The sequence below is a fragment of the Poecilia formosa genome, unplaced genomic scaffold (genome assembly GCF_000485575.1).
Source record: "Poecilia formosa unplaced genomic scaffold, Poecilia_formosa-5.1.2 Scaffold3, whole genome shotgun sequence".
NCBI lineage: Eukaryota > Metazoa > Chordata > Actinopteri > Cyprinodontiformes > Poeciliidae > Poecilia > Poecilia formosa.
This window is the reverse complement of record NW_006799942.1, coordinates 3,431,019-3,440,323: the sequence shown is the minus strand read 5'-3', so window position 1 is coordinate 3,440,323 and position 9,305 is coordinate 3,431,019. Positions and strand designations below refer to the sequence as shown.

At 36.6% G+C, this 9,305-nt stretch overlaps 1 protein-coding gene across 1 annotated transcript; it reads left to right on the top strand.

The window, feature by feature from the left end:
- The first annotated feature begins 385 nt into the window (after nucleotides 1-385).
- On the top strand, nucleotides 386-9,175 carry fhdc3 (FH2 domain containing 3). Its single transcript, XM_007555333.2, has 12 exons — nucleotides 386-525; nucleotides 1,117-1,604; nucleotides 1,892-1,953; nucleotides 4,320-4,422; nucleotides 4,942-5,027; nucleotides 5,236-5,336; nucleotides 5,411-5,481; nucleotides 5,593-5,700; nucleotides 7,177-7,247; nucleotides 7,338-7,455; nucleotides 7,542-7,706; nucleotides 7,870-9,175. Exons 2-12 carry the CDS (start codon nucleotides 1,176-1,178, stop codon nucleotides 8,866-8,868), a joined length of 2,313 nt encoding a protein of 770 aa, XP_007555395.2. The 5' UTR covers nucleotides 386-525; nucleotides 1,117-1,175; the 3' UTR covers nucleotides 8,869-9,175.
- Nucleotides 9,176-9,305: the final 130 nt, after the last annotated feature.

Below are 9,305 nucleotides of genomic sequence, written 5' to 3'. Positions count from 1 at the left end.
TTATTATTTTTTTTTATTTTTTTTTTTTAGATGTACCTGTAATCATGGCTTTATGTTAGATTTTACTTTCCTTAAAAGTCAGGTTTATGGCAAGAAGCCAACCAATTTAAAGTCCATGCAGCAAGAAGATCCTGGAATCCCAGCCTTTCTAAATGGAGTTTGTATGTTCCCTCCAGGTAAGAAGCTCCCATAAGGACAAATCTTAGATACCTAATTCACTTTCAATGAGCCAAGAATCAATGTAGTCCACTTGCTGCACACTTATCTGGCTAAGAGGCACTAACCATTGACTGTTGCTGTTGTTTTTAACTTCTCCTTCCCTCCAGGCACCACATCGTGTGCCGGCGACAGAAAAAGGAGCGGACCCATCCGCCTCTTATCTTGAGGGCGGTCCTGTATTTGGGAACTGACTTGAATTTGATTAGAGACTCACTCTGCACCTGTGACTGTTGTTTCTTGGACATGATATTCAGGGAGGAAACGACGCCAAATTTCATACAGCTAGTCAGGCTTCTAAAAAACGTTGTAAGTACATGATATTATTTTTAAAAAATTCAAATATCATGTTTTAGGCCAAATTACAGTGAGTCCTGTTAAAATTGTTCGAATAAATGCATTAATTGTCGTATTTAAACATTTCAAGTCGCTTGTCACAACTTTTTTTTTTTCTACTAGAATAACATATAATTTCGTAGGTGTCTTTTTTTGACCCTGGTGAAAAATTTAGAAAAATGCTTTGCTATGTCTGTTATATTGAATGATTCATTTTTAAAATAACCAGGGTAAACTACATTTCGAAAAATGTCCCGTTAAGAATAGATTGTTTTTAAACTTTGACATATCAACGAAAGCCTAAGAGGTACCAATTAAATATTTCAAAGACAGAGCTCTGTTAACAGATTTTTCTTCTGTGTTTCCTTTAAATGTGTTTTATGGATGGGAATTGAATCTCTATTGTAATACATAAAATTGGATCAGTTCAGTGAATTAAAATATTTTATTGTAACACTGTAGTATATTCAGACATTTCCACTAGCTAAGTAAATATTCATCTATTTGTCAAAAAATACTGCTTTATTAAAAAAATAAAGCTGTACTATTTTTGTGTTTTCTCAGTTCTGATTGGTGAATAGGCGCAAATTGCCATTCGCCTTTGGATCTGAGGGGAAAAACAGATGGAGGGGATGCTGAGTTTAAAACCTACTTTGTCCAGAGACCCCTCTCCTCCATCTCTGCCGGATGCTCAAGAAGAGTTGTATGTCCAACCATCTCCTGTAGCTAATGGTACAGAAGCACCACCACTACCCCCACCCCCCCCACCCCCACCTCTTCCTCCAGCACCTCCACCTCCTGCAACTTTTGGCTCTTGTGACATCCAAAGACGTTCCATGAAAAAGCTGAACTGGGACACGCTACCTAACCATCATGTGTTGGGTAAGCTGAACGTGTGGACATCCAAACGGACTCAGAGGGACCTGGTATTGGATATACAAACCATGGAAGAGTTATTTAGTCATGATGACAAAAGGGCATCGCTACGGGCTTCAAAAGTCTTCAGTTTAAGTAAAAGTGATGGGATGAACTTGTGTGGACAGGAGTCTCAGGTAACTAATAGATATGTACAAATAAGAAATAGATTTTCCATACAGGCTCTACTTTTTTTATGAGCTTGCAAATAATCTAAATAGGAGAAGTAGTAAAGACGCCAGGAGGAAGTAATTTCTTTTTTTTTTTTTTAAGTTCCACACAACTATCAGTACGGAACCGTTTTAAGTAAAACAGTCTGGAATTGTTTTCTTCAGCTTCCTCAAATGTTGATATTTTCTGGATTGTAGAGATATCTACAATCTTTTTAGCCTTGTTTGAGTTTACCCTGTGTTTTTGTTCTTAGGTGACAATATTGGATTCCAAGCGGAGCATGAATATCGGGATCTTCCTAAGACATTTCAAAAGGTAATATTGTGTCTCTAATATTGTAATAGCCAGATGCATATGGTGGAAATTATGCTGTGAAAAACTGTACTGAAACATATAAGGTAAACAAGAGTCCTAATAATCAAGAGAAGTTAAAACACTTGAGCTGTGCTTTGAGTTGTTCAGACTTTTAGTTATGGGTATCTGGATGCACGAGTCACTTCCACTGTGCTAATGATTACCCAACCATAAGCCTTTATCTCAGCTGAACTCATGCAAACACATGGAAATCCCTTTTTAAAGCGTCACTTTAGACCATTTAGCAAAAACATCTAAACTGTTTAATACATTACTTTATTTAACCAGTATCATAGTAACAAGTTTAAAAATATGTGATCAGAAATATAAATGTAAGTAGCTAGTTACTGAGGTTTTTGTAGTTTAAATTGTATAAAATGCAGTGGAAAAGTGCATTTTATACAGTTACTTGTCCATTTGCCATTTTGGTTTAGTCACTTGAGTTATGGCAGCAATTAAGGGTTGCACATAAAATGACTGAGCCGTTATTTCTTCTGGTTTTAATGCGACTGCATAGTTTTAGTGAATGGAACTGTTTAAAATGCTTTAGAGATTAAAAAGGTGCCCAAATCCCAAGTAAAAAACAAACAATTATAGCAAAATCTAGACTTATTTCATGTGACTGAGGTCAAACTGTTGTGTTCACAGCCAAACAGACTTTAAAAAGAAACTGGAAGAAGAGTTGAAAGGAAATAAACAATATTAAAAAAAATCTAAGAAAGAAGTGGCAACAATTTATTAAGAAGTTAATATAATCAAACCTCTATTATTATAATAATTATTTTAAAAAACTAAGAAAATGTTGCATCTTCAAACTGAATAACCAGAAAAACTAAAATTAAGTCTAATTTATGTTCACAAGTCCAAATAAATGTGGCCATCTGCCTCTACTGACATAGAGCTGAATTTCGGTAATGAGATGCAGGCAAACTTGCTGTAAGATCTGGAGTACTTTCTGTAGATAATAAAACAAACACATTTAAAGACATCAGTGATAATAAAGAGCAGCCTATTCTTTTAGCAGCACAACTGTATAGAGAAAACACAATGAACATCACTGCTTTAAATTTCATCATCTAAAAATGAAGATGTTGAGCCTAATTTTACATGATGATCGAGTGTATGCCTTAATGGGAAGAAAGTGGGAGTTCCACTAGAGGGCAGCCTGATAACTAAAAGTTCTAACTCCAAATTTACTCTGAACTTAACAGTGAGCTGAAGAAAATAAACTAAAACTGAAAAATACATTTTCCAAATATTTCAGTTTACAAATGCTGTCACATTATCAATGTTTGTAATATTATAGATGTGCAACACTACTTAGTATTTCAATGTGCTGTGCATTCATTCTTTTCATGACAATTATGTACTTGGCCAATATTATGATCCAAACTGCTTTTCCCCACACCAGATGTATATTTTTAATTTCTGAGGTTAATTTAGCTCTTTTAAAAATGGAGCTAAATTATGTGCTAATTATTTTATGGTCAACTCAATATTCATAATTCATATTCTTGATTTTTGTGCATACCTTTCGTACTGGAAAATATGATCTCTTTTTAACTTGCATCCAAACTCTTGTTGCAGCATTTTGAGAGACCTGATGACTCTTTACCAATATTTCTGTGTTGTCCTGAGTGTAAAAAAATTGCAATAATCCAGAATAGAAGTAGTAAATGCATGGGACGGTTTTTCTCCATCACTCTGCGAAAGACTTTTAGAAAATATTTTATTTGGCCTTGACTGTACACTCAAATAATGAATTAGAACTTTGATTTTACACACTCACAGTGTATAAATACATAACCTTGTATGTTCAGTTCTCAATTTGTATACCAAAGTGACTGTCACAAAAGGGCTGTGATGATGTCAACTTCAATCTATTAGTCTGACTGAAACTGTGTCAGCTGCTGTCCACTTTGAGGGCATTTTTATTTGCTCTACATTTATAGATGAAATAATCTGGCTTTGTGTAAAAAGTGTTGATCCATTTTTTTAATGTGCTATAAAGAGACTAGAGATTAGTCATAATTAAAGCAATCAATCTCCTATTAGTGGATTTAAGATAATTCTAATCTTTAAATCAACATCTCTCATAAATATGAACCATACTGTGAAATTATTAACTTCTCATTGTTTGAGTTTATTGAATGCCATGTTCTTAATCAGTGTTGAGATTGCTCTTTACCATATTGTTTAGTGGGTGTGTTCTGCCGGTACTACAGAGTAAGAGTTTTGTAAAAGAGCCATATATGTACTGATAATACTGTAAATACTTTGTTTTGTTTGTGCTCTCACTTCGGTTGTGTGCATGTCTCCCTCTGTAGGCCTGTGAGTGAAATAGTGGAGGACATTCGTCAGGGGAACTGGCAGAGGTTTGGAAACGGCAAACTAAAAGAGCTTTGTAAGCTTCTACCAGAAGAAAGTGAGGTAACATGAACTCTATTCCTGTTGACGATGCATACATTGAGTCAAAACAAAAATACGGCAGAGCTATCTTTCTTTGGAATAGTTTGTGGGTAACTTTTTTTGAATACATCCAAAATTACCTTATATATTGATGAATTTAAAGTAGAGTATTTTTTATTTTTTGAAATCTCCTGTTTGTGTTGAAGTTGTTTTATTTTGTGCCTATGCTACAGAGATAACATGCTAAGCACAATGACAAGAAAACAAGACATTATGCAACCTTTAGTTACTTATGTAAACTAACATAAAATAAAGTATTTACAAACATGAAATCGGTTTTCATTGACCTCCATTAAGTAATTCGACTAATGTTGAAAGCCGGGGATTACATGAACACCGTTAGTATTTTTCCTGTAGAATCATTTTTCATACCTGATAACTATGTAAATGTCTAAATGCAAAAGTATTCCAGTCTTTGTTCCTCAAGCGATATCTGAACTCTTTTTTTTAATGGTAGGTCATAATTTTGTCAACATGTAGGTAAAACAGCTGCAGTCATACAGAGGTCAACTCTCTGCGTTACCCGAGGCAGACCAGTTCATGGTACAGCTCATTAAAGTCCGTGGGTGAGTCTGTTTTTAAATATTTAACTGAATGATGCTGCAAACATCAAGTTATCAAAATTACAATAAAATTGATCAATCTTTTGGTCTTGGTATCAACTGACTTTCACTGTACTGTTTTTATAATTTGGTTCTGATGGTTCTTTGTGTAGTTACTTTTTTTTTTTTGAACAATGAAAAATGTTTATTTGCTCGTCTGTCTTGCTTTCAGCTACGGGGAACGTCTAAAAGTGATGCTTCTGAGGGAGGAGTTCCTTCCCCTCATGGAGGAAGTGAAGAATGCCATTGCAGTCATGACCAAAGCAGCTAATGGTAATATTTCACCTGCTTCCAGCTGCAGACAATCCTACATGTTCCTACTTTATCTTTTTCGTCTCCTACAATAGAACTGTTGGACTGCGATGACCTCCATTCGGTGATTCGACTAGTATTGAAAGCTGGGAATTACATGAACGCTGTTAGTATTTTTCCTGTAGAATCATTTTTCATTACATTGTATGAACTAATGGATGTTATGCTTCTGTGAAAGCGCTTTACCGAGTAATAAATGAAAAACTTTCTCCTTCAGGGTGGTTACAGTGCAAATGCCGTAGGATTCAGGGTGGCTTCCCTGCTCAACTTGGCAGACACCAAAGCCAACAAGCCTGGCATGAACCTCATGCACTATGTTGCCAAGGTAAAGTGTAGAATTGGGATAGAGATGATTTATGAAGGCACAATCAATTATGCTGCACTTCCAAATAAATTAATGAAACTGCAAGAGGTTAATCTCTATTTTTTGTCAATGAAGTTACCTGGTTTAGCTTGTGACAAATTTGCTCTCCAAGAAGATCACATACAAAGAGTTGTGTGAGAAAATGGTGCTTACACAAGTGAAACTAGATGCATCAAACTCAGTATGTACAAATTGAAACGCTGTTCCTTTGTCCATCCTGGTTAAAGCAGAATTGAGCATTCACAGCATAATATCAAACTCCTTGACACGCCTCTGATTAAATATGTGCATACGTAAGTTTTTCCTTTCTGCACGATCCGTTATGTCAAGCAGGAGACCTTCCTAAAAGTTGGAGGCCCATAAAAACACAGATGAAGCAAGTACTTATATTTTATGTTCAACGCAGACTCCTCTCCTAATAGCACTTGTACAGTAATATTGTAAATAAATCTAGACGTACGGGGTAAAAACAACAAAGCTTTTCAATTTTTATGGGTTTATTTTTACTTTTAAAAAAAAAAAAAAGTACTGTTATCACAGAAGAACTGTCAGAGGGCATGGGGGCTGGTAACCTCGTTCAACATTGCACCTGAAAAAATGAAACAAAGTAATGCATTAAACCTCTGTCCAATAAATATGCTGGAATATGGGGAGATTTCTGCATGGTATGCCCCATAGCACATCAGGGAATTAATATTAGGATAATTTAATTTACTTACTAAGTAACCATTTGTCCTAATTTATACCAGCTTGTAGTTTGTTCCCAGTCATTCTCATTTCTTATTTCATTCTCAGTATGTGTCATGTGTTGAATCAGGTCACCTCAACAAAATGTTGCACACGCATATCACACACTATGAATAAAAGACTTCCTGTTTTACATAGTCACAGTGTAATGGCTATGAAAAATATGTCACTGCAGATTGTGCCTAAATGTTGTCCTTTGGTACCACACTGTATGGGGATTTGATATACCGGGATTATGTTGATAATTCATAGTGACTCTGGTTGGGGTTAACAAACACCGTCTCAATTTGTCCGTCAGCTCTCTTTGAAACGCCCCTGTTGGGAAAATCAGTGGTTACCAGCTGAATGGGTACAGTTGGCACTGTGTCTTTCTCAAAGAACTGCTGCCTTTTGTCTTAGAAAATGAATTCTCTTGAAATGCTAAAATGGTGAGCCAGTGAATATATCTTGACATCAACATCTACTCTATGGCTTTAACTACCTGATCTCTTTTCATTGTACCATTAACAGTGTCCTCCTAGGCTAACGCATGTGAATGTTCATTTTATTTTGTTTGATCACGTTCTGTATGCCTTAATATTCATTCATGAATGAAAAAGGGTTTCTGCCATATTTTGAGATGAAAACATTGATGCACAAACTCCAGTCCTGTCCATTTGCTTACGAAGCTCTCTTCTTTGCCATCCACAGCAAGCAGAGGAGATTGATGCAGAATTGCTGACTTTTCCCAGCCAACTTGGTCACATTGGGATGGCATCAAGGTTACCCTTTAGATGTGTTTTTATCCTGCTTTTTTTCTGTCTGTCACTTAATCTGATTGTGAACAAGTTTGTATCTGAATTTTACCAAAGAATTTGTAAAGATGACATCCTCAAGGACTTGAAGGAGGAAATCCAGAAGATGGAAGAAGTTAAACTGTTTAGCAGCATACACCCTGGCCTCTTACAACAAATAGATCAATTTCTGAAGGTAAAAAAAATTGTCTTCGTTTGCAAATTTTCACCTTTAAAAAGAACTAAGATCTATACAACATGTATTTTATAACTTTTTGACAGAGGGCAGATTCTATGCTTGCAGCCGTTGACCTGTCCCTAAATGAGCTGAAGGCTTTAAGTGATGCTGTCGCAGGGTACTTCTGTGAAGACCCAACTACCTTCAGACTTGAAGAGTGTTGTTCCATCTTTTACTCATTCTGTAAAAGGTTTGACAAAGCTGTACAGGTAAGACGACCAAAGATTGATCAATATCCAGCATTTTTATTACAAGATCAAAATGTAATCCTTCAGTGGCTTGAACCTTTCATAACTTTGAAGGATTTTTATTTCAGTTTTGCTTTCTGGATGTTTGGTTCATTATGAAATATTTTCTTTACATGACCTGCAGGAGAACAGAGAGCGAGAAGCTGTTGAACATAGACACAAGCGCTCGGAGAGCATGCAAGTAGCTGCTAAACGACGCTCTGTGGCATCATGTTCAGCACTTGACCCTACAGATGACTCGTGCTTAGAGTCAGCGCTGCACAACCTTCTATCCAAACCCCTGTCTGGTTTAAGCAGATGTAGGAAGAATTACCAACCCCAGGCTAAAGGCTTGCGTTCTGAATCCTGTTCTCAAACTTCACAAAAAGAAATGCCAATTCCTTGCAAAACTACACACAGCCCAGAGAAGAAACAAACTAAGCTACTTAAAGACATGGAATTGGCAAAATTGGAGGAGGAAGAAGCCGAAAAGATGCGTGAGATATCCCGAAAGGTGCTTTCCTACCAAAATGTCAAAGGCAGCCGTAATGATAAGGTACCGGGGAGTCCTCGGTATTCGAAAGGAGAACAGGATGAGGCTAGTACTCCACGTACCCCTTCACCTAGAACTAGGGACTACTTCTTTACCAGTAATGGTAGTGTGGGATCTCCATGGACCATTCTGAGCCCCATAAGTTGCTCTCCAAGAAGCACAGCCCTGCGAGGCAAAGCCCGGAGAGGATCATCATCGTCTTCTGGAAATGATCCTGACGATGGAGTCTGGGAGAATGACGAAACCAACTTGAAAACTCATAGTAGTCAGGAAAGTCTGACTTCTCCATCTGGAGGATCTGCCTCCCTTCCTGAGTGCATCCGTCAGAGAGCGTTGTCACAGGCACCACTGCTAAGGTCGGCCTCTGTGGATGAAACCCTGCGTTCTCCTAGAATGGGCTTCCGACTGAGATACTTGTTCCAGAGGAGCATGTCTCAAAGATCCTTCTCCTCTGAATCAAAAATGGGAGATATAAAGGAAAGAAGTGACAGAAAGGTGGAAAATTATGCTGAGGGTTCATCTGGATTAAAGTCTTTGTTCAAACTTATTGGAAGCAGAAGTAAACTCTGCAATTTGGAAGAGAAAACATGAAATAAGTCACTTCTTAGTCTAAAGTTTTAAAGACGGAAACTAGGTTTTGTCAGTTTTTCTGTGTTTTATAAGGCTAAAGTTATGTTGAATATTTGTCTTTTTATATGTCATGCTTTTACCCTTTAGAGGGCATAAGGCAAATGGGGACTTGCTTTGCACTCTGAGGGTGTCCTTTTTTTTTTTTTTTTTTTTTTTTTTTTTTTTTTTGAGCTGTGCAGGAAAAAAAACAAATTCTGAAATCCATGCAAGTGTTTTTTTTATTGTACATTAATAAAAGGATATTACCCTATTCACCATGTATAAGTAATTAATGTGCACTTTTCAGGTTAATATATCTCTGGAATTGCAATTCACCACTCTCCCCCTTTGCGTTATTACCCTTGCAATTTGTTAGTTCGGTAGTATACATATCACCTTTTTTTGAAATCCAACCCACT

Bases quoted from the DNA above. Each gene is read 5' to 3' on its own strand.
- fhdc3 (XM_007555333.2), top strand. From the start codon at position 1,176: ATGGAGGGGATGCTGAGTTTAAAACCTACTTTGTCCAGAGACCCCTCT. The intron at 5,337-5,410 runs GTAATATTTCAC...CTCCTACAATAG, and splicing joins CATGACCAAAGCAGCTAATG to AACTGTTGGACTGCGATGAC. The intron at 5,482-5,592 runs GTTAGTATTTTT...TTTCTCCTTCAG, and splicing joins CTGGGAATTACATGAACGCT to GGTGGTTACAGTGCAAATGC.